The sequence below is a fragment of the Eretmochelys imbricata genome, chromosome 1, assembly GCF_965152235.1.
Source record: "Eretmochelys imbricata isolate rEreImb1 chromosome 1, rEreImb1.hap1, whole genome shotgun sequence".
Classification (NCBI taxonomy): domain Eukaryota; kingdom Metazoa; phylum Chordata; order Testudines; family Cheloniidae; genus Eretmochelys; species Eretmochelys imbricata.
Genome location: NC_135572.1, coordinates 222,002,959 through 222,029,934, shown reverse-complemented (window position 1 = coordinate 222,029,934; position 26,976 = coordinate 222,002,959). Strand labels below are relative to the sequence as shown.

Here is a 26,976-nt window from a genome sequence, read left to right as displayed (position 1 = left end):
GCCCATCCTTGTCTTTTGGTTTGTTCAATCTCAGCCTCTCCCCGTTGTGAACACTGGAAATTGCATAATTCATCTGGCAAGAAAAACTTCCACTATGGGGAAAACTTTCAGAAAGGATTTAATAAGAAAAAGGCACAAAATGAAGCTGAAGAAATTACAGGGATAAAAAAGCAGGAAAAGTCCATCCTGGCCAATCAGTGGGAAGTTATACAGAGGAAATTTGTGAACCTTTTCCCACTCGCCGTTGAATTTCCTGCAACTTCTTACAAATTCTATAAAAACACCTGCTTTGTCTATCTACCAGGCAGGGTCTGTCTCTGGGCATCAGGCCAAAGGAAACATTTCTCAGAGAAAAAGGCAAAGCTTTTACATCATCACAAGGTTATTTTGTCCAATCACATTGTTCTGATACTGATCTCCCAGAGTCACCATGTCCCACATCATCGTAAGTTGTGTCTCCAGGAGGCAGGAATGGGGTATCCTTCTCCATCCTAGAAACACCTTCATTCCTTAGTGAGTGCAGATTCCAACCTGAAAATACCAAGGGAGACACATACAGTCAGTGGATCCATTTTATAGCGAGGTCTGGCTGCATTGCAAGGGTGGAGCGCACTCCGCAATATGGGTTAGAAAATGTTCCCTCTTCGTTCTTCTGATTGGGTCCATGACAAGTTTTAATCCATCACCTCTGTACGTATTCTGGAAGTAAAACCCTTGGTTTCCAGACCATTTAAAGGTGCCAAGTGACAACTGTATTACCTGTCACTTCATGTACAAAACCCAATCACTGACGAGCAAGGAGCTCTTAGTTAAGGACATTGTATAATTCACTCTGCCCTAACAACAAACATGAACACATAATTCTTATCAAGTACTAAGCAATGCACATTTCATCACCACTGCACCTCCTCTGGGGTAGCTGGTGGTGTCTCTGCTGAGGACACAATGGGGAGGGGAGGGGAGATATTGGCCAAGGATAATGGGCAAATGCCCAACTTTTACAGGAAGCGTCACAAGCTCTTTAACATTTGCGCAGCATTAACAGGACTTTGGTTTGTAAGATTCTGCCCAAAAGATACACGCGCAGTAAATTGGTAGCAATCCAGTAATCCAGGGTGTGGCAGCCACACAAGGATTTGAACCTACAGATTGAGGGATCTTGCTGGTTTGACCATGCAATATCATACAGCAAGGACCCCACTTTTCCTGTCACCATTGCAGGCACTGAAGCCTCTGCTTTGAGGGAATGAAAAGAAGAGAGAAGGAGAGTTTTTCTCACAGGCACTGGGTTGGCCAGGTTTGTCCCCTGGCTGCGTACCTCACATTTCCAGCCCTCCCACTCTGCAGAGACAGTGTGAACTGCAAACTCACCTCTTTGTGAATCCCCATTCCTGTCACTCGCCTCAGTGCCTTCCTCATCATTCTGCCCCAAGCCAGTGTCACCTTCAGGGTCAGATACTTCTCTGGCATCATCATAACCATCCCCTGGGACATCTCCAGGCAGCACAGGGGCATCTGATGTGAAGATGTGAAGTAATTAAGAGAATAGTCACAGTGAAGATAGAAATAAACTACAAGCTGCAGATGCACCAGCCTCACTGATCCCTGCGGATCTCTCAGCACTTCCACCCTCAGGATGGGAAGAGGAGCCCCCTCTGGAATCCTTAGACTGGGGGATTTCACGTATCACAGTTATCGGATACATTTCAATTGCTGGTTGAGTGGATCCTAGAGCTCCGAGATGACGAGGCAGAGGGGGAGTTATAGAAAGAGGTGACTGGGATCTAGTCCAGAGGGATTGCTCCACAAGGCATGCTATTATAATAATTACAAATGTAAATGACTTGGAATTGCCCAGAATTTGTTCCCGGCTTCCTAAACTTGACATTTTAAGATAATGTCTTTTCAGTGTGTTCTCCTGATACAGTTCACCCCATAAACTGCCATCAGTCTCCAACCTACTGATACCACTGGGCCAGCTAATAAGGGTGGGACATGGGCCCTTGGGTTTAAAATCTCCATGTCCCACCCACCCCCTGTCACAGCGTGTCTGACACAGATGTATATAAGCTGCAATAGCTGCATGCCAGGAAAGACTTTCAGGGAACATTACTGCACTGTAGAGATCTCTGATTTGGGTTGTCTTTATAAATAGTGAGTAACCTTAGTGCTCCTGGCAGTGAGGGTCACAAGGCAGTGACCTGAGTCAAGTACAGCATGGACAGCTGCTGAGCAAACTGCTCCTTCCATCCCTGCAATGGGCCTCTGTCATGACCTAGGACATCACATGCTTCCCTACCCCTGGGCCTCCACACAGCTCTTGTAATGCCCCTGGTCAGCGCCCCCAGCGTTACGGCAATACACAATACTGGTGGGTGAACTCCCTGGTTTTCTTAACAAACCACTATTGTCCCTACTGGAAAATACAGTTAGTTTTTTATCAGGGTGACATTGCTTCCAAGAGGTGGATTCACTGCTCACCTCGGCCGTCTGGAGTCTGGGGGACGTCGTTCAAGGCAGGCTCCTCCACATTATCGTAATCCAACTGAGACCCCCCCGGGGAAACTCCCTCTGGAACAGCAAACACCACACTCAGCCCATGGCACCAGCAGCGTCTCTTCAGCGTAGGTGGCCCTTCTGACTAGAGCTGTTTGTCATGGCACGTGTGAGGGGAAGTCGCAGGGGCCCATGGGGAGAAGGGCACAAGTCAGAGAACTACAGTAAAACAGGAGTCCCAGAAATAACTCGGGGCCAATCCTGTCCCTGCAGAATCCAACAGCAGCTCTTTCAAGTGTTTCCATGGGAGCAGGATCCGGGTTGTACTGAGATAACAGGCTGGAACACGGGCGTTGCCAGGCCAGAGCCGGCCTGTGTGAATCCAGCTGATCTCTGCAGACAGGTTTGAATTTTCGTGTTACACTGGGAGGGGGAACCTCCTCTCTGCACATAGGCGCTGACTCCATGGGTGCTCTGGGGCTCAAACACCCATGGGAAAAAAATAGTGGCTGCTCAGCACCCAGGAGCCCGAGCCTGAGCGTGGAAAGTGATGAGTTCTGCCCTTGGCTCAGGGAGTTTGATTATAAACAGAGGCAGGGGGATGAAGACAACAAAAGGCTTCTCATTAAATCAAATTTAATTAATTAAGGATAATTAGATCATAGAATCATAGAAGATTAGGGTTGGAAGAGACCTCAGGAGGTCATCTAGTCCCACCCCCTGCTCAGAGCAGGACTAACACCAACTAAATCATCCCAGCCAGGGCTTTGTCAAGCCGGGCCTTAAAAACCTCTAAGGATGGAGATTCCACCACCTCTCTAGGTAACCCATTCCAGTGCTTCACCACCCTCCTTGTGAAATAGTGTTTCCTAATATCCAACCTAGACCTCCCGCACTGCAACTTGAGACCATTGCTTCTTCTTCTGTCATCTACCACCACTGAGAACAGCCGAGCTACATCCTCTTTGGAACCCCCCTTCAGCTAGTTGAAGGCTGCTATCAAATCCCCCCCTCACTCTTCTCTTCTGCAGACTGAACAAGACCAGTTCCCTCAGCCTCTCCTCATAAATCATGTGCCCCAGCCCCCTAATCACTAGACTCTCTCCAATTTGTCCATATCCCTTTTGTAGCGGGGGGGCCCAAAACTGGATGCAATACTCCAGGTGTGGCCTCACCAGTGCCACATAGAGGGGAACAATCACTTCCTTCAATCTGCTGGCAATGTTCCTATTAATGCAGCCTAAAATGCCATTGGCCTTCTTGGCAACGAGGGCACACTGCTGACACATATCCAGCTTCTCATTCACTGTAATCCCCAGGTCCTTTTCTGCAGAATTGCTGCTTACCTAGTCGGTCCCTGGCCTGTAGCGGTGCATGGGATTCTTCCTTCCTAAGTGCAGGACTCTGCACTTGTCCTTGTTGAATCTCATCAGATTTCTTTTGGGCCCAATCCTCCTTTTTGTCTACGTCACTCTGGTCCCTACCCCTACCCTCCAGTGTATCTACCTCTCCCCCGGGTTTAGTCTCATCTGCGAACTTGCTGAGCATGCAATTAATCCCATCATCCAGATCATTAATAAAGATGTTGAACAAAAGCGGCCCTAGGACTGACCCCTGGGGCACTCTGCTTGATGGTGATCCTGAAAGCATTCCCAGGCACTCCAGTTAAAAGATAGGAAACAAAGGGGATGAATAAATGGTCCATTTTCAAAATGGAGAGAAGTAAATAGTGGTGTCCCCCAGGGGTCTGTACTGGGACCAGTGCTGTTCAACATATTCATCAATAATCTGCAAAAAGGGGTAAACAGTGAGGTGGCAAACTTTGCAGATGATACAAAATTACTCAAGATAGTTAAGTCCAAAGCTGATGGCAAAGAGTTACAAAGGTATCTTACAAAACTGGGTGACTTGGCAACAGAATGGCAGATGAAATTCAATGTTAAATGCAAAGTCATGCACATGGCAAAATATAATCCCAACTATATGTACAAAATGATGGTGCTTGAATTAGCTGTTACCCCTCAAGAAAGAGATTGTGGAGTCATTTGCAGTACTCTGGAAGCACTATGTTTCCAGAGTACTGCAAATTTATAAGAATCCTTCTCACGGTGCCTGTGTCATCCTGAACTCATTCTCCAGCTTCAGAAGACTTTAAAATTATTTTCAGTCCTCAATGGGACAGATGCAACTTAAGAATGTAGCTGTCCTTAACATGCATCAAGACAATACCAGGGAACTAGATGTAAATAAGATTGGGATGTCAGTGAAGACAGCTTGTAGGTGATTGCAATGATTTTACTATACTGTAATTCATGCTAAAGAAATTATGTAGTTCATAACAACTGAATGTTCATAACATTATTAAAATAGTAAAGATACCAATGCTAGACACATTCAATAACTAGACTATGAAAGAAGTGTCTAAACATGCTGAAAAGAGCCTCCCCCAAAAACTGGCTGAGTGCTCCCTCCCACCATCTGCCCCCCAACACACGCCTCTTTGGAAGCACCCACCGGGAAAACCAAAAGTCAGCATTTATGCATGGGAATTAAATCTCCTGCTAGGAGGGGACTGGCCTGATCCTTTGTGAGCTCCTGCTCTCCACTAGCCTCTCAGGCAGCCCAGGGCTCAGCTTGGCAGCGCTCCAGCTTCTCAGGAATTAGCTCATTTGCTCAGTGTCTCCTCCCCCAGCCACAGGCTAAACTCCCAAAGGGCCCAAATTCATGGACTCCCTTGAGAGCAGCTGGGGTAGAAATGCCGCTCCATTTATAATTGGAGATGTGCCCAGGCCAGTAAGTTCACAACTAGGGTTTTACTTCAGCTTGATATAGTGACAAGTGCCAGCTGCAAAACTGAGATCCGAAGCTGGGTCAGAATCAGCAAATCCCCCCTCCCACAAAGTTCTGGTGGGTTCTGATCAGTGAGTTTGTTTGAGCCCATCTGTAATAACAACACAGGACAATCTTCCCCTCTCTTCCATGGGTGTAAGATGAGCCCTGCTGGGCCCTGATGCCTGACATCCAAGAAGAGACCCCATCTTTTCCAGCTCCTCACCTGGGGAGGTCACTGGGAGCCACTCAGAGGGATCTGTGCTCAGGAGATGGTTACATGTTTCCATCCTGAGATTCTGACAGAAATCCTGTTCAATGGGATTAGACCTGACTGTGTAAAATGGGAACCGTGGGGGGGAAATGGCTGCGACTGCAGCAAGCGTCATAGAAATTCTGTTCTCTGCCCAGATTTGGGTGTCTCAGCCTAAGTCTACTCCTCCTCATTACCTTGTTCTGATCCAGGATCATTTTCCCCCTCGCTGTCCCCAGTGTAATACTGCAGCTTCGTCACTGAGTCATCCGAATAGGAGCCTGGAGAGACGAGAACCAGAAATTTATCACAGTGAGAACAGCAGAACTGAGGGACAGGGAACACATCCGGGGCCTGGAGTGAGATTTCCAGTCTCAGTCTATTCCTCCTTCCAGAGAAGATGCTGAATCACAGCGATTCTGAGCGGTGAGAGGCTGACACAGCGTTCCCAAGAGAAATCTCCATGTTTCTGGGGTAAATGTGACTGAGGGGATTGTACAATCTGACCTGAAATATCCTGGGGTGAGCGAAGGCCACATGTCTGGCTGCTGGTCCAGGGAAGTTCCACAATGGTCCTGGCCACCTCAGCCACAGAGGGGACTCCTCCTGCTTAACGGTAAATATCCACCTCCCCCATGAATCAGTTGATCAGCTCTCCATGGTGTTTCCAGATTAGGCCAAGACAGGCCCAGAGCAGAGTCTGTGATTCATTCTCATTATCTTGGCAGTGGTGCTGGGAGATGCCCTGAGCATGTTCCCAGAGCCCCACCACAGCACAGCCCTGGGGCAGGATGTTCCCATCAGACATGGAGACAAAAGGGCACAAAGGATAAAAGGGCCGGGACTCAAAGCCATGAGGCTCTCCTGGGCTGATCTCTCTGCTCTGGGGTCAGGAAGGATCCCACCCAGCAGACCAGTGGCTGTGGTGGGAGGGGGACACAGAACATCCCCTGCCGCAAAGCTCCGAAGCAATTTTCAAATGATAGTTTAGCCTGGCCTCAGACAGTCACTTTCCTGACCCGTCACTGGTTACACTCCAAGACTGCAGGACGGGCACGGTGACATTAACTGTCCCTACAATTGCGGCTCCTAGAGCATGGTAGGAAGGAAGCCAAAACAAAACACCTTTCTTCCGCCCCTTTCCAGCCCTGCCCCGGTCTTCCCCTTTTCTGAGGCCCTGCCCCCCACTCACTCAAGCCCCACTCCTTCTCTCGTTCACTCTTCCCCACCTTCAACTCACTTTCACTGGGCTGGGGCAGGGGGTCGGGGTGCGGGAGGGGGTGAGGGCTCCAGCTGGGGGTGTGGGCTTTGGGGTGGGGTCAGAAATGAGGATTTCAGGATGTGGGAGGGGCTCTGGGGTAGGGTGGGGGGTGAGAGGTTTGAGGTACAGGAGGGGGCTCAGGGCTGGGGCAGGGGCTGGGGTGCAGGGGGGTGCAGGGTTCGGCCTCTGGGAGAGGGCTCAGGGCTGGGGCAGGGGTTGGGGTGTGGGAGGGGATTTGGGGTGTGGGCTCTGGGACGGATTTTGGGTGTGGGGGGGCTCAGGGCTTGGAAAGGGGGTTGGGGTGCAGGAGGGGGATCAGGGTGCGGGCTCTGGGAGGGAGTTTGGATGTGGGTGGGTGTTCGGATGTGGGAAGGGGTTCTGACCTGCGGGAGGGGGTTGGGGTATGGGAGGTAGTGAGGGCTCCAGCTGGGAGTGTGGGCTTGGGGTGGGGCCAAGGGGTTTGGAGTGCAGGATTGGGCTCAGTGCTGGAGCAGGGGGGTGGGTTGTGGGAGGGGGTTCACGCTCTGGCTGGGGGTGTGGGCTCTGGGGTGGGGCCAGGGATGAGGGGTTTGGGATGCAGGAGGATGATCAGGGCTGGGGCAGGGGGTTGAGGTTCAGGGGGGGGTGCAGGGTGCAGGCTCCAGGAGGGAGTTTGGGTGCGGGAGGCGGCTCAGAGCCTGGACAGGGAGTTGGGGTGCGGGTGGAGGGTGTGGGGTCGGGGAGGGAGTGAGAGTGTGGGAGGGGGGTTCCGAACTGGAACAGGGGATTCGGGGTGTGGGATCCGGCTGGTTCTCAGCCAATGGGAGCAATGGAGCTGGCACTTGAGGCAGGGGCAGCGTGCGGAGCTTCCATGGGCGCCCCTGTGCCTCGGGGCCGCAGGGACATGCCAGACGCTTCTGGGAGCTGCATGGAGCCAGGGCAGATAGGGAGTGTCATAAATATAAAGGGAAGGGTAAACCCCTTTAAAATCCCTCCTGGCCAGAGGAAAAATCCTATCACCTGTAAAGGGTTAAGAAGCTAAAGGTAACCTCGCTGGCACCTGACCAAAATGACCCATGAGGAGACAAGATACTTTCAAAAGCTGGGAGGAGGGAGAGAAACAAAGGGTCTGGGTCTGTCTGTATGCTGCTTTTGCCAGGGACAGAACAGGAATGGAGTCTTAGAACTTTTAGTGAGTAATCTAGTTAGGTATGTGTTAGATTATGATTTCTTTAAATGGCTGAGAAAAGAACTCTGCTGAATAGAATGACTATCCCTGTCTGTGTGTCTTTTTTGTAACTTGGTTTTGCCTAGAGGGATTCTCTATGTTTTGAATCTAATTACCCTGTAAGGTGTCTACCATCCTGATTTTACAGAGGTGATTCCTTTACTTCTATTAAAAGTCTTCTTGTAAGAAAACTGAATGCTTTTTCATTGTTCTCAGATCCAAGGGTTTGGGTCTGTGGTCACCTATGCAAATTGGTGAGGATTTTTACCCAACCTTCCCCAGGAAGTGGGGTGCAAGGGCTGGGAGGATTCTGGGGGGAAAGACGTGTCCAAACTACATTTCCCAGTAAACCCATTTAAAGTTTGGTGGTGGCAGTGGAAATTCCAAGGGCAAAGGGAAACATTAATTTGTACCTTGGGGAAGTTTTAACCTAAGCTGGTAAAAGTAAGCTTAGGAGGTTTTCGTGCAGGTCCCCACATCTGTACCCTAGAGTTCAGAGTGGGGAAGGAACCTTGACAGGGAGCCTGCCTTAGCCCCGCTGTGCCACCGACTGGACTTTTAACGGCCCAGACAGCAATGCTGACTGGAGCCGCCAGGGTCACTTTTTGACTGGGGATTCTGGTTAAAAACTGGACTCCTGGCAACGTTAGTCTACATGAGTAACGGCTGGTCTCACCTCAGATGCTAGAGCCTGGCAAAAAACAGATGTTTTGATTCTTTGGCAATTGTAAAAATAACAATAATAATAATACAATAAAAAATGTTTTGGGTTGAGCCAAAAATGACTTTTTTAAAACTTTGGCAAGTGCAAAAGTTAAAAAAAAGGTTTTATGTTGAATGAAACCATCTGATGTTCTTTTGGATATGTGGGGTTTAGATAGATAGATAGATAAAATTAAAGGAAATGTCTGATGGAAAAGTAACATCAAATTGAAAAAAACCCAAAATGTTTTCTTTAGAAAGTGTTGAATTGAAATGAATCGTTCTGTGTGTATTTGGAACAATTGGGTGAAATTGACAGGAATTTGTGAAATGTTTCGCTGTCTCTGAATCTGCATTTTTCACCAAAACATTTTGCAATGGAGACTTGTGCCCAGCTCCAGCGACAAGCTCACAGGGCTGACGCTGCAGTGATTTAACTCTGGGTCAGGGCCTCAGATGGACAGGGCATTAGATAGCTGCTGCCTGTTAAGAGTGAGACCCACAGACCTGAGCGACTGAACATCTCCTGCTTCTCTCTCATCAGGTTATAATCAATCTCCTCGTACACGGCCTCAGGGAAGGGATCCAAGGGTCTTCTGGAGCCTGAAAACAAAGGGCAGGGTTTGCACAGGGTCAGAGAAACCAGAAATGGGAAACACTGTTAGCTCATTCAGCCCCTCTCCCCTGAGCCCAGTGTCAGCCTGAACCCTACAGCACATTCCCACTGCTGTGTCCAGGCTAGATTTAAATGAGCCAGGTGACAGGGACAATGTCCCTCTCCACAGCATCCCTTTGACGATGGTTCCCAGGGCTAGACCACTGTCAGAAAGCTTCCTCACATTCATCTTAACTGTTCCCTTTTCAATCTCATCCCATTATTCCTGATTATTCCCCTTTGGAGCAGCTTAAATAATTATTCCCCCATGCTGGTGTTTACACTCATCTGCAAAATGGTGATAACCTTTTTTTTTCATCGACTTTAAGGCCAGACAGGACCATTAGAACATCTAGTCTGACCTCTTGTATAACACAGGCCACTGCAATTCACCCAGATACCCCTAGGTTTGAGCCCAAAGATGCACTTAGACTAAAGCATTTCTTTCTTTAGGGGAATAAACTCTTGTGTGCCACAGGTAGAAAACACGAGGGACTAACAGAGCCATCCCTTGGGTACAGCGAATCGGGGCAACCTCTCCAGACCCCATGCTTTGGAGGCCCCCAAGGGCAGACTGATTGGCTGGGGCAGTCGGTCCCGGAATTGACGGGTTGGTCCCGAAAGTGACAGATTTGTCACTTCCGCCCCAGGCCCTGCACCCCCATAGGGACAACCCTGGGGACTAAGGTACTACCGATGCCCAAGGTCCCTACAATGGCAGGGAACTGACGAGATGAGAGATGCCTAGATAATCCTGGCAGGCTCCATGCTTTAGAGGAAGATAAAAATCTCCCAAGGTCCCTTTTTGAAAGTCTGATCTGTGGCAATTGGTTTGACCCTGAGCATGTGGAAAAGACACACCAGCCAGACATCTTAGAAAGAGGTTTCTCTATACCACCTCAGAGCGATGGTTCAGCCCATCCTGTGTCACATATCTCTCTGTAGCTAATGTCTCATGCTTCAGAGGAGGGCAAGAAACAAAACAAAACAAGACAAAAAACAAATATAGGGGCTTCCCCAAATTCCTTCCTGACCCCTGTGGGCGACTGGCTGAAGCCCTGGAGCATGAGATCTGATTTGAATCACTGTCTTGCAGCAAATTTGTCAATGTTACGTGTATGTTGATGGCAATCTCATTCCCTTCCCTCTTTCCAAGCAGCTGGCAGCTAATGTTGTTCTGTGTTTTATAGATATAAAATCCTCTAAATGCCACCTATGAGTACAACATAGTATAATACTCCTTTCCAGCATTTCTCCTTCCTAAGATTGTCCTTTCTACTGGATCTCTCTCTTCGCAACTATTTACCACAACTCGATTTTTATACACCTTTTTTCCCCCTGACAATATGTCCAATTTCTCTTGGTCCCATTCCATGATGTCTCACCACACTGATATTCAGAATCCCTCCCTGTGACAGATATTGCAGCCCCACGCAGGATCTTTGGGAACCACTCTAGTAAATTTGTGAATGGTTTGTGTACGATTGTGTTCTACTGCACCTGGGAGGATTTCCACAGCTCCTCCGGGAAGGAAAAACAGTCTCGGGGGCCAGGGACCGGGGGAGGTGAAGGGTGATTAAGATAGATCACTGAGATTGAAAACAACTCCAGAAAGGTAAACACACTGTAAAGAGAGTGATCAGGTAAGGTGAGCTATTACCAGCAGGAGGGGGGGGGGGCGGGGGGGCGGACGACGGGGATGGGGGACGGGACCTTTTGTAGTGATAATCAAGCAGTTAGTGGAAATGGCCCACCTTGATTATCACTACAAAAGCTTCCCCTGGCCCACCTTGATTATCACGACAAAAGGTTCCCCAGCCCCCACTCTCCTGCTGGTAACAGCTCACCTTACCTGATCACTCTTGTTACAGTGCTGTATGGTAACACCCATTGTTTCATGTTCTCTGTGTATATAAAATCTCCTCACTGTATTTTCAACTGCATGTATCTGATGAAGTGAGCTGTAGCCCAAGAAAGCTTATGCTCAAATAAATTTGTTAGTCTCTAAGGTGCCACAAGTACTCCTTTTCTTTTTATGTTTTCTCTGCGAGGCTTTTATCCTACTAACAAGGTGCAGTCTGCTGAGAGAGAGCTGGGTGGTGACTTGGGACTGCTGGCAATACACTGCTCACAGGCCGTGGGGAGAACGCACAGCATGGGGCTGGCCTGTAAGCAGACTGGTTTGCTGGGGGTATCACAGTGGAAGGCAGGGGGCTGTGCAGCCTTAAAGCCTCCTGGTCAGTAGGAGGTGAGACAGGTGAGGTCTGGAGGCCCGAGGCCTGACTGGGCACTCCTGGAATGGATCACCGGAAGGTGGGGGGATACAGGTGCAGCTTCCCTGAAACTGTGACCCTTCCTAGCTAGTATCATCTCCAGATCTGATGGCTAGGGAGTTCCACTGCCAGACAGTTAACGAAATAATAAATGAGAGAAGAGTTAGGCACCCTCGGCCACCTCACCCAGCCTGGTATCGTCCCTCACCCTGACACATTGCAGCCCCCCTGCTATTGCAGAGGCATTTCACACAGTGACACAGTCAGGACCCACCTCTGAGCTGTGCCCTGGCACTTCGCACCTGCGCCCCCAGGATGATTAAGACCAAGCAGAGCAGGACCCCCAGGATAATGCAGACGACCACGGGCACCGTGACTCTCCCACTGTCGGTCGGAGGGCGGCGCGGGGGAGCTGGATGGAAATGAACATGCAACAGGGAGAGATTATCCTGTGAGAGTCAGGGGGGCCCCAGGGAGCTCCCCAGTCACTCATTGCACAGCCCAGGACAGCAGGGTAATGGGCTGGGACACAGTCTGTGCACCATGGGGGCAGCTCACAGGCTGCTCTTTAAATCATTGGCCCTGCCCTGTCAGCTGGAGCCAACAGACAGGAATCCTCCTGCTCAGCAGGGCCTGCAGCTCCCACCCAGGTGTTATTCGCCCTCAGATGTCACAGGCCATGGAAAGGAGCTCCTTCCCTCAGGCTGCAGCTTGCAGCTCCTCCTCTGTGACCCAGCCCCAGGGAAATTTAACCCTTGATGGGAGGAGGGGGATGCTTTACCTGGGGTACTCGGAGAATCTGTCCTCTCTGTCAGACCTGCAAAGGGAAAGGGAGGAGAGTTGGAGTCTGGAGCAAGGGGGAGGTGACGTGTTTGTTCCCTGGGGGAACCTCACTCTGAAAGTCCCTGGGGGCACTGTGCAGCTGTCACCATCACAGACTCCTTCACAGCAGCACAGGGCCTGTTTGTTAGTGATTTAGGGCCCACATTCCTTGTGCTCTGTGCAGCAATGAGGACTTTAGTAACAAACCAGCACAGTGGGGCCTGTGATGGATGCAGGGTGCTTGTGGGCTGATGTCTGAGCCAATCTGACATGAGAAAGGATCCAACACACAACATCCAGGATGCTCCAGCACACAGGAGATGGGAGGGCCTGGTGTGGGACAAAAGGCGGGGGGCAGGGGTGATCCATTCTCCTCCCTGAAAATTACAGCATGTAGCAGAAACATCTCCTGTCACTCACCTGAGCAATTCACGGCAGCATCTTCCTTATGACCACAAAAAGAAAAGGAGTACTTGTGGCTCTCACAGCTGGTATCCTGGAGAACCCCAACGACCAGCCAGCTCCACCCCTCCTGGGTCTGCACAGGGATCTGGGCCATAGGCAGGGCAAGGGGCTTCTTCCCTGGGACCCTCATCCAGCTCACACAGACCCTCAGCTTCTGAGGCTGCACCACCAGGGACCTGACAACAGTTGTCTCTGTCCCAGGGTCTCGCCACCCCAGTAATGTCTCCCCATTGACCATCACCTTCCGCTTCCACTGGGGGTCCCAGGGGCCTGACCGCAGGAAACTCCACACAGACATATATGTTGGGGTCAGGAGTGGGAGACTGTCCACCTCCCCACCCATCCGGCCTTGGGACCCAGCAAGGGAGCTAAATACCGGGGCTTTTCCACAGGGTCCCAGTACTCCTTTTCTTTTTGCGAATACAGACTAACATGGCTGCTACTCTGAAACCTGTCCTTATGACCACAGTTGCTCTCACCCCAGGGCCTGGCAGGACAGTCCCAGAGAGATGACTCTGTCCCTCTGCAATTCAACGTCTCCACCCAGATGGGACCAGTCCCCTCGCCGAATGCAGCCTCGCCTGGGACTGGTACAGCAGAGCCACAGCCCAGTTGTTTACACAAAACATTAGCATCCGCCATCACAAACTGTTCCCCAGAAGCCACGGTACCAACCCTCCACTCTCCCCGAGCATCTGTCCTCTCCTCCCACGACACGTAACTTGTCCTGGTCTAGAAATGCAGAAACCTCACATGTTACTGGGACAACTTAGGGACCAAGAGGGAGACAGAGAGAAGCAAGATACCTGTGCAGCTGGGAGAGTTCGGGCATTTGGCAAACAGGGTCTGAGTTGATTTTGTTTTTTTTCCAGTGGAGAGAAAGTGCCGAGGTCAATGCACTGCGTTGTGTGTGTGATGTGGGAGGAGAATTTATCTGTATTTTAACCCCCTAATTTCAGCACTGTCTGAACTGAAATGTGAACTCTGGGTCATTCAATACCTAATTAATTTGCTATTCAGCTGTTACTCAGACACACAGGCCGACATGCACCCAGAGTTGTGGGGGATTCCAGTTCTGACCCAAACTGCACAACCTGGGCCCATCTCTGATTGTTCATCCCAAAAGGATTAATAACCACAGAGCTGCCTCATGACGGTCTCTAGGGAGAGGCTTTTCTCGGCTTTCAGACTACTTTATCGCAGTGTCTAACACCGGTCTCTTTTAAAATTAATTGATTAAATTCCATGTTTGTTGTTAATCAGACAAATGGTTATTCCTATAAAAGACTGTGAAAATATGTTTGTATCTTGTGTTGAGAATTTAAATCTACCTCCACTGAGATGTGAACACAAACAAAAGATCTATCATAACCCTTCAATTAATTAAACACATCGCGTACAATTGTGTTTGCACGCGCGCATGCAGGTAGTTTCAGAATTACCAGTGCAAGAAATATGGGTCTCTTCTGCTCGGTTATCACATGACTTTGGATCCCACAGCTCTGACGGGCACTGCCAGAGGGAGCTGTGCTGCTCACTGCATGCAACGTGGTCCAGCCACGTGGGACCAGAACCTGGTCCATATTCAAAGTCTCTTGCAATCTGCCCTCCGTCTCCACAGTTCAACTGTTTGCAGACAATTGCTGGGGTGACTCCAGACATCTGATTGGAGCAAACACTGCCCCACGTCCCATTGTAGAAAACCTCCAGCCGCCCAGCACAGTTACTGTCGCTCACCAGCCTCAGATCTGTGAACTCTAGAAGGAAATTCACAAAAGGGGAATTTAAATCATCTGATTCTCAAATGAAATGGGGTGTGAAGAGTGAAATCCCAGCAATTCCTAACAATCCTGTGCATCATTCTGCAGGAGCAAGTCTCAGAAGCACTCAAAGAATCAGAGACTCTTTTCGACACCACAGGCCCCCTAGAAATACAGTGGGTATCTCCGGAAGGCCATCATTTACCAGCAGCTACATACAGTTTGTAATCGATTGAGGCCAGAGAGTATTGAGATAGTGGCAGGCCAGATGCCAGCTCTTGCCCAGGCTGCAGGCATTAGCTGAGAATGGACAATCTCATAGCATTAGCTGAGAACTGACAATCTCGTAGCTGGAGAAAAGGCCAGGTCACTTATTTGTTAGTTTTGCTCAAAACAGGTATTAGTCTTGTAAGAATGTATTTTGTGCTTAGACTCTATGAAATGGTGGTTAGTTGCTGCAGGCATTAATCTCAGTTGTAATCTCAGTGGTCCATGCTACAAAAAAAAATGTAAATGTTGCTTTATAACTGAAAATGTTGGCTCTGAACTTGTGAACTCAGGCACAGGAATCATCCCCCCTCTCCATCCCCAAAGACTATCAAAATCAGAAGGACCATCAAGGATCATCACAATATAAAGGATTGGTTAATGGCCTTATTCCCCCCAGGGAGCAGTACCTGCAGATGGCCTGGTCCCATCACTTTGAAAGCTGGAAGAGGGAAATAAAAATAGTCAATGTGACAATTTTTCATCCTTTTGGTTTTTTGAACTGTGACAGGGCTAGAGACACCAAACTGAAGTCGGAGATCCCATGGGGTTACCCCTGGGTCAGCGCTGAAGGACATTTGGAATTGACAGATCACTACAACTCTGTCACTACTCTGGTGTAAATGGTGTCTCATTTGTGTGTAGGTGATTGCTTGCTTTAACCTTGTAAATAGCCATTTTAGTTCTTTTTCCCAGTGAATAAACCTGTCTATAGTTTATTACAGGATTGGCGACAGGCATCGTCTCTGGTGTAAGATCTAAGGTACCAACTGATCTGAGTAGGTGACTGGTCTCTTGGGATTGAAAGAAACCTGAATGTGGTGTGATTTTTGGTGTAAGTGACCAATTATCACTAAGCCCAGTTCATCTGGGTGACAAGACAGATTGGAGAGTCTATGGGGATTGTCTGTGACTGTCATGGTGAGATAGATTTAGTGATCCAGGGCTAAGTTTCCTCTCAGCTGCACAGCTATGTGTCCGCACCGCAGGCTATCAAGGGCACACAGCCACCGGGGCCTGGAATGGAGAGGCGCCTGTCCCCTGGAGCTGCTGCAGGAGGGAAAGAGGCGCCTCTCCCCTGGCCTCAGGCTGCTGCAGCAGGAGAGGGCTGGGGGGAGTTCTTGCTCCCGACTGCAGCCCCAGGGCAGCCTGCACCCCAAACCCTTCATCCATGTCCCCACCCCATAGCCTCGTCCCCAGTGGAGCCCTCACTCCCCCCCATACTCCAACTCTCTGCCCCAGCCCTGAGCCCCCTCCTGCACCCTAAGCCCCTCATCCCCAGGGCCACCCCAGAGCCCTCACCCCTAGCCAGAGCCCTCAGCCCCCACACTCCAACCCTCTGCCCCAGCCCTGAGCCCCCTCACAACCCCAAACCCCTCATCCCCAGCCCCACCCCACAGCCCGCACTTCCAGCCAGAGCCCTCACCCTGTGCACCGCCACCCTCTGCCCCAGCCCTCAGCCGCCTCCCACATTCTGAACCCCTCAGCCCCAACCCCACCACACATCACCTCTAGGCTGGTGCACAGAAAAAAATTCATTCCACACATGGATTTAAAAAGTAGAGGGAACATTGGTCCAGGAGTTCACATCTGTTCCTGGCTTGGTGAAATCTACTTATAGAACACACCAGCAGTTTGGAGCACTGCCCTGTTTCTCACCATCTGCCCTGAGGTGGGCACTCAGTGCCGTGAGCCACTTCACAAAGTGTGACAGGGATCATGAGATCAAATAATTTGACCGTCTGTAAAACAGCTTCATAGAGCCTAATAACTTGAGTTTGATGTAAGCATAGCTTCCAGAAAGGCATCCAGTCTAGACAGGAAGACTTCAAGAGATGCAGAATGCACCATTCCCTGGTAGTTTGTAGCGATGGTTCATCACCCACCCTGTTAAAAACCCGGGCCTTATTTCTGAGGTGAATTTGTCTGGTTTCAGCTTCCAGCCATCGACTCTTGTTCTGCCTTTCTGCATTAGATTAAAGAGCCCTTTAGTAAGTGTTTCAGAGTAACAGCCGTGTTAGTCTGTATTCGCAAAAAGAAAAGGAGTACTTGTGGCACCTTAGAGACTAACCAATTTATTTGAGCATGAGCTTTCATGAGCTACAGCTCACTTCATTGGTGAAGTGAGCTGTAGCTCACGAAAGCTCATGCTCAAATAAATTGGTTAGTCTCTAAGGTGCCACAAGTACTCCTTTTCTTTAGTAAGTGGTATGTTTTCCTTGTGACAGGACTTATGCCCTGTAATCAAGTTGCCTCTTGATCATTTTGATAAGCTAAACAGATTCAGCATCTTAAATCTCTCACCGTAAAGCTTTTCTTCAAGCCCTCAGATCACTTTTGTGGCACTTCTCTGCTCCATCTCGAATTTTTGTGGACATCAGAACTGGACACAGTATTCCAGCATTTGTCTCACCAGTGCCATATACAACAGTAAAATCTAGTCCTCACCGCTCCTCACTACTCCCCTGTTTATACATCCAAGGTTTGCATTAGCCCCGTTTTGCCATACACGGCACTGGGAGTCATGTTCTGTTATTTCTCCACTAGGATCCTACATCCTTTTCAGTCATTGCTTTCTGTGATACGATCTCCTTCAGATACCTGAGATGCAGCATTCTAACATTAGGGAAATCTTGCAATATCTCCAGTACTGCTGGGTGAGAGCTGAGGACTTTCTAATGGTGACCCTGGTAGGTAGTTACACAAAGGAAAGGGAGGCAGAGACAGTCAGGGAGAGTGTCATTCTCAGCAACCTCCTTAAACATCTGCCCCCTCCATTACATTGCCCGGTAACACAGCTCACGAGAGCATTCCCAGAACAGACCTGAGCAGAGAACTCCCGCGTCCTCTTCGTGTCTGCAGTTGTGTTGGCCCCAGCCCCTGGAAGGACACACCCAGAGACTGGATTCGTTCCCAGCGCAGTTCACATCATCCAGCCAGATCTGCCCGGATCCTTGCCCATAATGAGCAGAGACAGTTGCTTTGATGGCACGTCCACATCCCAGTTGTTTGCAAACGACGTCGGAGTCTGACAGATCCCAGGAATCATCACAGACCGTCCCCCAGCGGCCATTGTAATAAATCTCCACTCTCCCGGCACAGCGACCTGTCCCATTCACCAGTCTGATCCGCCGGCTCCCTGCAGGGATAGATCACAGCTGTTAATATGTATTTTCGAACTAAACAGAAAATGTTTGTGAGATTTGGAAATGAATCACCTGAGCAAATGACACCGATGTCCTCAGCAATTCTTGTCTGGGCTGTCTCAGATGTGGAGTTGTCACAGAGAGTCAGACGAGTCTCATTTCCTGCACAATGGACCCTTCTCAGCCCCACAGCACCCGTTCCTTGCTCAGACTTAAGGGGGGTATAAGCTTTTTCAGCGACTCCGCACTGGAGCTCCCTGCACACCACACTGGCATCGTTCATGTCCCACTGGTCATCCAGCACTCTGCCCCACACACCACGGAGGGAAATCTCCACTCTACCATCGCACCGGCTCTCTCCATTCAGCAGTCTGAGTGATTCATAGTGACCTGGGCTCAGGAGAGATGGGAAACACAATGAAGAACACACCCTGTTATACACTAGAAATAATACAGAGTGTGCATGAAATTATGGACTGTTTCTCAATAAGAAGGCAGAAGCCAGTGATCAGAGTGTGTCACAGAGTTAAAGGGAACAACCTCTGTCAGAAGACACTTATTCTTTTGAATCCATAAGTAGAAGGTGCTATAAGGTGCACTGTGAGCTGGACAGAAGGGCTTGCTAGCAGACCCTGTAAATGAGTGAGCGAGGGAATTCCTGCAGATTACTGATTGGGAAAATAGTCTCTGTGTGTGGTGGTGGAATGGCTGCTGAGGTCTGTAGTCACTTTATCCAGACTTAAATGCCTGGAAGCCAGTGAACGGTGTCTGCACAAGCACTGAGTGGGTGGGTTATGAATGATTTAGGCAAGTTTGCCTTGAGCGAGTTTGGCCAATGGAAGAGCAGTGTTCATGGTGGCCAGGAACAGGTTATTTTTGGTAAATTCCCTTAGTGCCCTCTGATATCTGTTCAGTAGCAACTTTCTTGGTTCACGTGGATCCAGTGCAGCAGCTCCTAGTGTTAGATAGTTCCTGACACTGGTGGTTCTGACTGGAGCTGTCCCCTGAAGTGTGGTGTCATCTCTGAGTCCAACGTGAGATTCCAGCTGATCAATTCACACCACACTAAGTACGTTGTGTGTGGGTCAGAGAAGGAGACATGCTCTCTTCATGAATATTGTGACTCCCTTGGGATGTGAATCTCGGTATTTGTGTGTGTCCCAGAATCAGAGAGTCCTACAGCAAGGTGGTAAACTAGGAATTACTCACCGAGTTCAGACCCAGGTGCAGCCAGGGGAGACTGACAATGTTAAAAGACAACAGCAGAGTCAGTGTAGGGCACACCCACTGGCTGTGCCGGGTACAGTATGTACTAGTATGGCGACCTGACGGGTGCAGTGTGTGTGCACTGGATCCAACCAGCTCAAGGATCTTGGTAGCCAAATAACATTTCAAAGCTAAGAGTGAAATCCTGGCCCCATTGAAGTCAATAGTAAAACCTCCTTTGACTTCAATGGAGCCAGGAGTTCGCCCAAAGACTGGACCAGGAGAATGCCTGCATGCAGCTAATGTAGTGCAGGGGTAGCCACGGGTGGGCCGTGGTCCACCCGGTTAGTATCCAGACCCACCCAAATCAGGGCCGGACCTCCCCGAATCTACAGGCTGGGACTCCCACCACCAGCTCGGTGTCCATCAGCCTGGCCGCATCTTTCTCCTGTTGGTGCCGTGCACTGCTTCCCTGGTCTCTGACCCCAGCACTAGCCCTGCGGGGGGTGTGCCTCATGAGGGCAGGTCTGGGTGGGGCTAGTGCTGGGGCTGGGGACCGGGGCAGCAGCTCCCAGCACCAGCAGGAAAGGGACGTGGCTGGGCTGACGGACACTGAGCCAGGGTCTGGAAGGGTGAGTAGAGCTCGAGCCCTAGTGGGACCCCCCTTTGCAGAAAAGGCACGCCTAGGTGACCAGATGTGTTGATTTTCTAGGGACAGTCCTGGTATTTGGGGCTTTTTCTCATATAGGTGCCTATTACTTCCCACCACCTGTCCAATTTTTCACATTTCCTATCTGGTTACCCTAGGCACGCCCCGCAGCCTGTGTGCCCCGGGCAGCCTCAGCTTTGGGTGCCTGCCAAGCCGTAAGGGCTGGCTGGAAGGGGTGGAGGGAGGAGAACCCCCCTCCCTCCTGTCCCCTTCCCAGGGCACCGGATTCCTCCTGCACCCCTCCCTCTGCTCCTCCCGTCACTGCCCACCCCCAAAAGCTGGGGCCCACCCAAGTTTCCTGTCCTAGGTATGCCGCTAGTGTAGTGTGAGGGTAGAGAGTAGATCTGGGGCTTTCTGAGGAGGCTCATGGATATAACTGGGTACCACAGCCCCTCAGGAAGGCTGGATGGGATCATGGCAGACGGAGCTCGTATGGAAGGGACCAGGTGTTCTTCCTTAGAAGGCATTCTTCTTCCAGCAATTGTAGGGAGAAATCAGCATCTTCATGTGCTGAGGAGTTCCTTCCGAGAACCAGGGTCTGGGCTGGGTAGCTAGTTAGGAGAGGCAAGGCAGGGCTGGAGGGAATTCAGTTAGGAATGCTGGTAGCAGCCTCTGTGAGAAGCAGGAGAACTGCAAGGTGAATTGCCCCCAAGGTACAAAGGTATCAGCTGTAAAGAGGAGAGTAGACGTCTGTTGAGAGTGCTGGGCAGCACCCTACAGGCTTAGTCATGGTGTGTAACGGCACCAGTGACCCTGGGCTCTGTGGCAGACAGTCCTGGAAGCTATGTGTCCTTTATTAGGAAGAAGGTTGAAATCCAGGGCTTCTGCAGTAGGTTTCTCTTTAAAGATCCCAGTTCCAGTCAGGCAAGGAGCCCTATGGAGACTCTGTTCATGGATCTGAAGATGGGGCAGAGAGGGGAGCTGAAACTTCATTAAGCAGGAGGGGTCCCTGTGGTGAGGGGAGAAGCAGATGATCACAATGGCCTTTTTGGGTCTTAAAACTCTGTGGATCTATAGACCCATAAGACGGGCTCCATTTAGGCACAAGGGAACCAGATTGGCTGGCCACTAAAATTAATTTTCTAGTGAATTATTTTCCCGCAGGGCCCTGGCCACTTTCAGTGCCCAGGATGGATAAATCGGGGTTGTGCAGCATTAGGCTGTTGCTTGTATGACCCCTGCCTCATTCACTTTAGAAACTGGAAGGCCTGTGGAGAACGAGCAGGGGAGTGCAGGAAGAACTAGGATGCTCTTGTTAAGAGCAGTGACCGTCATTTAGTAGAGCTCAGTTCTGTTCCTGCCTCTGCTGCAGACTTCACAGGTGATGCTGAGCAGGTCTCGGAAGCCAGTTTTTATGGGGTCTGATTTGCAGAAGTACTGAGTATTCACAACTGCCGCTAGGCTCAAGACAAGATGTGGCTGCTCCACTCTTCTGCAGTCAGGCAGCGAGGTCGGGTGGAACGAGCACAGGGCTGCAAGTCAAAACACTGAGTTTTATCCTGTCTCCGCTGCTGACTCACTGCCTTGGGCAAGTCACTTGGCTTTTCTCTCTCCATTTCACCGTCTGTAAAATGGAGCTGTGACATTGCACTCTGTAGGATTTTATGAATGTATGCTCATGCGTGTGAATATAATGTAACTGAAATATGCTTCATGCAAAAGGTTTTTTGTACGGTATCATTACAAAGCTTATAATCTACTGAGTGTGGTCATCCTATTTGTATAAATGTATCACTCGTGTATCTGAAACTAGAAATTTGAAATATAATTCTGAGGTCCTATTGTAGTTATGCACAGTGTGGGTCATTCATGGTGGTTTGGAATTTTAATGGCTCCCATTAACAAGGACAATCCACTGTAGATGGCTCTGTTTTACTTCTAAATCTTCCTGTATACTGGCAAGTGGGTAATGAAGTCTTACAGTGACGTGTGATCTTGGCACCTGAACTCGAATCCATCTTTAACCTGTTGCTTTTCCATTGAAAAGGAGGGGTGGGAACCCAGAGAGGGACAAAGGATTCCCACCTTCTGCAAAAGATATATAAGTGAGTGGAACAGAACAAACTGGGCAGCCACCATGAGAAATCCCCTAGCTACCACCTGAGCTGGAACAAGGGATGTACCAGGGAAAAGATTGTGCCCAGACTAGGTAAGCATCCAGTCTGTGAAAGAAACTTATTGAAACATCTCTGAGGGTGAGATTTTATCTGGATTCGGCTTAGATTTGCGTGTTTTATTGTATTTTACTTGGTAATTCACTCTGTTCTGTCTGATACTACTTGGAACCACTTAAATCCTACTTTCTGTATTTAATAAAATCACATTTTACTTATGAATTAACCCAGAGTATGTATTAATACCGGGGGGGGGGCGGTAAACAGCTGTGCATATCTCTCTCCGAGTGTTATAGGGGGCGGACAATTTATGAGTTTGCCCTGTATAAGCTTTATACAAGGTAAAACGGATTTATTTGTGGTTTGGACCCCATTGGGAGTTGGGCATCAGAGTGTTAAAGACGGGAACAGTTCTTAATTGCTTTCAGTTAAGTCTGCAGCTTTGGGGCACGTGCTTCAGACGCTGGGTCTGTGCTGGAGCAGACTGGCATGTCTGGCTCAGCTAGACAGGGTGCTGGAGTCCTACGCTGGCAGGGAAACCAGGGGCAGAAGTAGTCTTGGCACATCAGGTGGCAGCCCCCAAGGGGTTTCTGTGATCCAACCTGTCACAGGAGCTAATAATAATACTTCCCCACCTACTTCCCTGGAGTTTGGTGAGGCTTTATTAATGTCTGGAGAGTACTCTGAACACATAAAACTCTGCAGAAATGGTGAGTACTCTGGAGAATCAGGCCCTGAGGGTCTCAGGTTGCTGCCCAATCACCCCAAATAAGTCGTGAGTTGGGAATTTTGGCTTTAATCGTTGTAAGTACAATTTTCAAAAGCAGCTAAATGATGTAGGAGCTTAAGTGCCATTTTCAGAAGTGACTTAGGCAGCAAGAGGGAGAAGTCTATATGGTTCTTGGGCTCCTATGTTACTAGAGAAAATAGGATTTAAGTCTCTAAGTCACTTAGGCCTTTTGAAAATGTTATTCTTGGGCTTCTAAGTGCCTAAGTCACTTTTGAAATGGACCTCATAAGAGTCTGCTCTCTCCTGGGGTGTTATGAAGACAAATTCATTAATGTTTGTGGTGCATTCTCACACTACTGTAACGAGCACAATAGAAAAGCCAATGAAGAAATGAATAATTCTGTATTCAGTGCAGCGTTTGTACGGTCTGTAGAGTGAATAAGGCCCTGGGTCACAGGTTGAATGAGGAGGATAAAAAGAAATATTCTACAGCTCCTCCATCCCCTGAGCACCATCTTCCCTGTGCACTGAAGGAGGCAGGACCTGGGGGAGGTGAGAATAATAGAATATGTTGATGCAATTAGACTGTATCATAATGTATATGCAGAAGGGAGGGTGGGGGACTGAATTAACATGATATAGATAACCTTAATTCTGGTATTTTCTAATTCTTGTGCCTTTGGCTGTGACTAAATGAACTAAATAATGCTGTTTATTTATTTTTATAAAAGCTAAATATTAGAGAGGGTCAACAACCGAAAATTTTTCCTGTGAAGTATTTTGAGTGCAGTATTTCAATTTTTAAACAGATCTGAGATACTGGGATGTGGAAATGGAATGACAATTTTTGTTTGGACTCTAACTAAAATATTGATTCATTTCAACTTTTGGTAAATGAAACATTCAATTTTCCATTCCAGGTTTTGGATGTACAGGTTTGCCACTTCCTCCCCCTTTCTATTTTTTCACACAATCAGAATATTAGGACTGGAAGAGACCTGAGGAGGTCATCTAGTCCAATCCCCTGCTCATCTTTTCTTCCACTGTAAAAAGTTAGAAAAAGGTAAAAATGTGTAAGAAAGTAAGAAAGCAGGGGAAAAAATCTTTGGAGTTTTTTCAATTGGAAAGGTGTGAAAAAAGTAAAAAAAAACTAAGTGAGTGAAAGCACTACTTTCTCTGTGGTGGGCTACCAAAAATACCCCCAGGAACTCACATGAGAGAAAGGAAATGCTGATTTTCAGCAGTTTATAATTCAGCCAAACCTGGAAGGAATCTCACTGCAGGAGGAGAAGGCACCTCCCTGGCCCCAGCACTGACCCCTTCCCAAATTGCAAAGGCTCCAGCCACCAAGGAAGGTGCGAGAGCTTCTCAAGAAGGTGCCGAGAATATTTTATCATAGAAAGTGTGAAGCAAGCTCCATATTGGGAGTCACTACCAGCTCCCCCTCTAATTACTATTGGAGAAGGCTGGGGACAGTGAATCGGTGACATTGATGTAACCCGAAGGACAAAGTGCTGCCCCTGCTCCGCTGTCCTGCGTGAGGACAGAGTTGCTGATGTTTTTACTGGAGATTCCAGGGCTTTCCCCAGTCACAACTGTTCTTTTCTGATGATATTATTGACTTAAATGTTATCTTTAATACATTTACTGTTATTTTCTGTGCTTTAGGATCTAGCTCCCCCTCCCCTTGCTGTGTCCTGAGGTTCCCCTGCTCTTGGGCAGCACCACACACTGAGGGGCAGGTATCCTTAATCCAGCATCTCTCTTGCACTTACCTGAGCAAATCACACCGGCATCATTGTTGTGTGAGCACTGAGAGGCCCCCAGGGCAGTAACAGGGCAATGGCCCAAATGGGTTTCAGTCCCTTTGCAGTGAAATGTGTCTGTCCAGACAGAGCCAGTTCCCTTCCCAAAATACCCTCCTCCTGGGTTTGATACAGCAAATCCGCAGTCGAGCTGACGACAGAGCACGTTGGCGTCTGGTAAATCCAAGCGTGAGTCACAGAGGGTTCCCCAGGCACCAAGAACCTGGATTTCCACCCTCCCTGAGCACGCTGTGCTGCCGTTCACCAGCCGGAACCCTGTGAGCCCTGGGGAGAAGGGAGAAGAGGATTAGAGAGGGAGCATTTAAGATATTTTAGATTAAATAATAAAGAAAAGGAAAGTTGGGGGGATTGAACCCATTCCCATTATATTGAGTTGTTTAGGTTTTACTGGAAGCTGATAGCAGCTTTGTTATCCCAGCTCCCTACAGAGTGAGATCATTTTTTTTGCTGCACCCTACTCTAGAATACACACGACTGGGATTTTAGAGACATTGTGCCAAATTCTTACGTGAGCACATGACACTTGCATCATTTGCATGTGAGCACGTCTGACTCCCGTGTGATATCCTGGGACAGTGCACGAGGTGTGACTCATTCCCTCCACATTGGAATTCCTCAGTCCAGATTGGTCCATGTCCTTCTCGGAAATGAGCTCTTCCTGGGATAGATAGAGCTGTTCCACACTCTAGTCCATTACAGATAACACTGGCAGCTTTGAGATCAAAGTGTGCATCACAGATTGTAGCCCAGGTGTCTCCATGTCTTACTTCCACACGTCCTGAGCAGGCACTGTTCCCTCCAACCAGCTGGAGCTCAATGTGTCCTAGAAAGCCAATGAAGGATGAAAATTACAAAGGAGCCTTAGGGAGTTAGGTGTTCCACTGCCTTAGAACTTTGGCCAAAAGCCCATCCTGGTGCAGTGGGACAGTGCAGGCAGCAATTAGACATTTTTTAAAAAACAATGTACAGCAAATGGAGAGAGGGGAATTTAATAGCAATCGATATACATTGGAAGTTCTGAGATGTAGAAAATCAATAAGGGAAGCTAAAGCTATCAGGGAAAACTCCACAGTTGGCAGGGCTAGGAACAATAATGACCATTTTTTTCAGTATATTAGGAGTAAAGACAAACAAACAAACAAATCCTAACAAAGGTGTAGCCCATTACAATTGGAGATGGTAAAATAGTTTATAATGATGCAAATAAGGCAGAAGTGTTCAATAAACATTTCCGGTTTTGAATAGAAGCAGGATGTGTATTCAAAGTATGTAAAGAGGGTGAACCACTCTGCAGTCTGTTGGTAACTAAAGAGGATGTTAAACAGTATCTAGTAGGGATAAACTTTTTTAAAAAATCATCAGGCCTGAATATCTTATAAAATCTTGGAATAAATAGAAATGTAGGACTGGAAGGAACCTCACAAAGTCATCTAGTCCATCCCCCCACACCAAGACAGGTTTTGTATACCTAGTCCATCCCTGATAGATGTTTGTCTAACCTGTTCTTAAAAGTCACCAGTGATGTGTGTGACGGGTTTGGTCACAGACACCCCCTTGGGACAGTCACCTCACATTCTGAAATTACCTCTGAGCCCATTTTCCCCGCCAGCTTGGGACTCCAGAACCCTGCCTTGTTGAGCCAGACATGCTAGCCTGCTGCAACACAGACCCAGATCTGGTCCACACCCCAAAAGCTGCAGACTTCAACCAAAAACTGCTCAGCAGCAGTACCAGATTTAAGATGGATTTAAGATGGATGTCATGTGAGACCTCATTGTTCATTACCCACAGGCTGGCCCACAGGTACACAGGAAAGCTTGCAGGTAAATAAACCATCTACAACCAATTGTCCCAGTCAATCGGAGCCATCAAGATTCTAAACCACCATAAATGGCCCACACTTTGCATAATTACAATCGGACCTCAGAGTCATACTTCATATGTCTAGCTTCAGATACAAGAATGATACATACATACAAATAGGAGGAATATATTCAGTAGGTTATAACTTTTGTTATGATACATTACATGAGACCTTTTGCATAAAACATATTCCAGTTACATCATATTCACACTCATAAGCATATTTCCATAAAACATATGAAGTGCAATGTCACAACGGGGATTCCACAACCTCCCTTGGTACCTTGTTCCAGTACTTAACTATCCTTATAGTTAGAAAGTTTTTCCTAATATCTGACCTGACTCTCCCTTGCTGCAATCTAAACGGATTACTTCTTGTCCTACCTACCCAT

General features: G+C 48.6%; 1 protein-coding gene across 1 annotated transcript; it reads right to left on the bottom strand.

Annotated features, from left to right (window-relative positions):
• Positions 1 to 893: 893 nt before the first annotated feature.
• Positions 894 to 26,976, bottom strand: LOC144269528 (scavenger receptor cysteine-rich domain-containing protein SCART1-like). The gene is made up of 12 exons (XM_077825330.1): positions 26,973 to 26,976; positions 25,230 to 25,544; positions 24,671 to 24,985; positions 18,209 to 18,526; positions 17,815 to 18,129; positions 14,502 to 14,720; positions 12,458 to 12,493; positions 11,951 to 12,088; positions 5,776 to 5,859; positions 2,482 to 2,571; positions 1,372 to 1,515; positions 894 to 934 (listed from the first exon to the last, which is right to left on the bottom strand). Exons 1-12 carry the CDS (start codon positions 26,974 to 26,976, stop codon positions 894 to 896), a joined length of 2,019 nt encoding a protein of 672 aa, XP_077681456.1.

What these genes read in the sequence shown, in the direction of transcription:
- LOC144269528 (XM_077825330.1), bottom strand. An exon ending in AGATTCTCCGAGTACCCCAG is followed by an intron (nt 12,089 to 12,457) that starts GTAAAGCATCCC and finishes ATTTCCATCCAG; the next exon opens with CTCCCCCGCGCCGCCCTCCG. An exon ending in CCAGACTCCAGACGGCCGAG is followed by an intron (nt 1,516 to 2,481) that starts GTGAGCAGTGAA and finishes TCTTCACATCAG; the next exon opens with ATGCCCCTGTGCTGCCTGGA.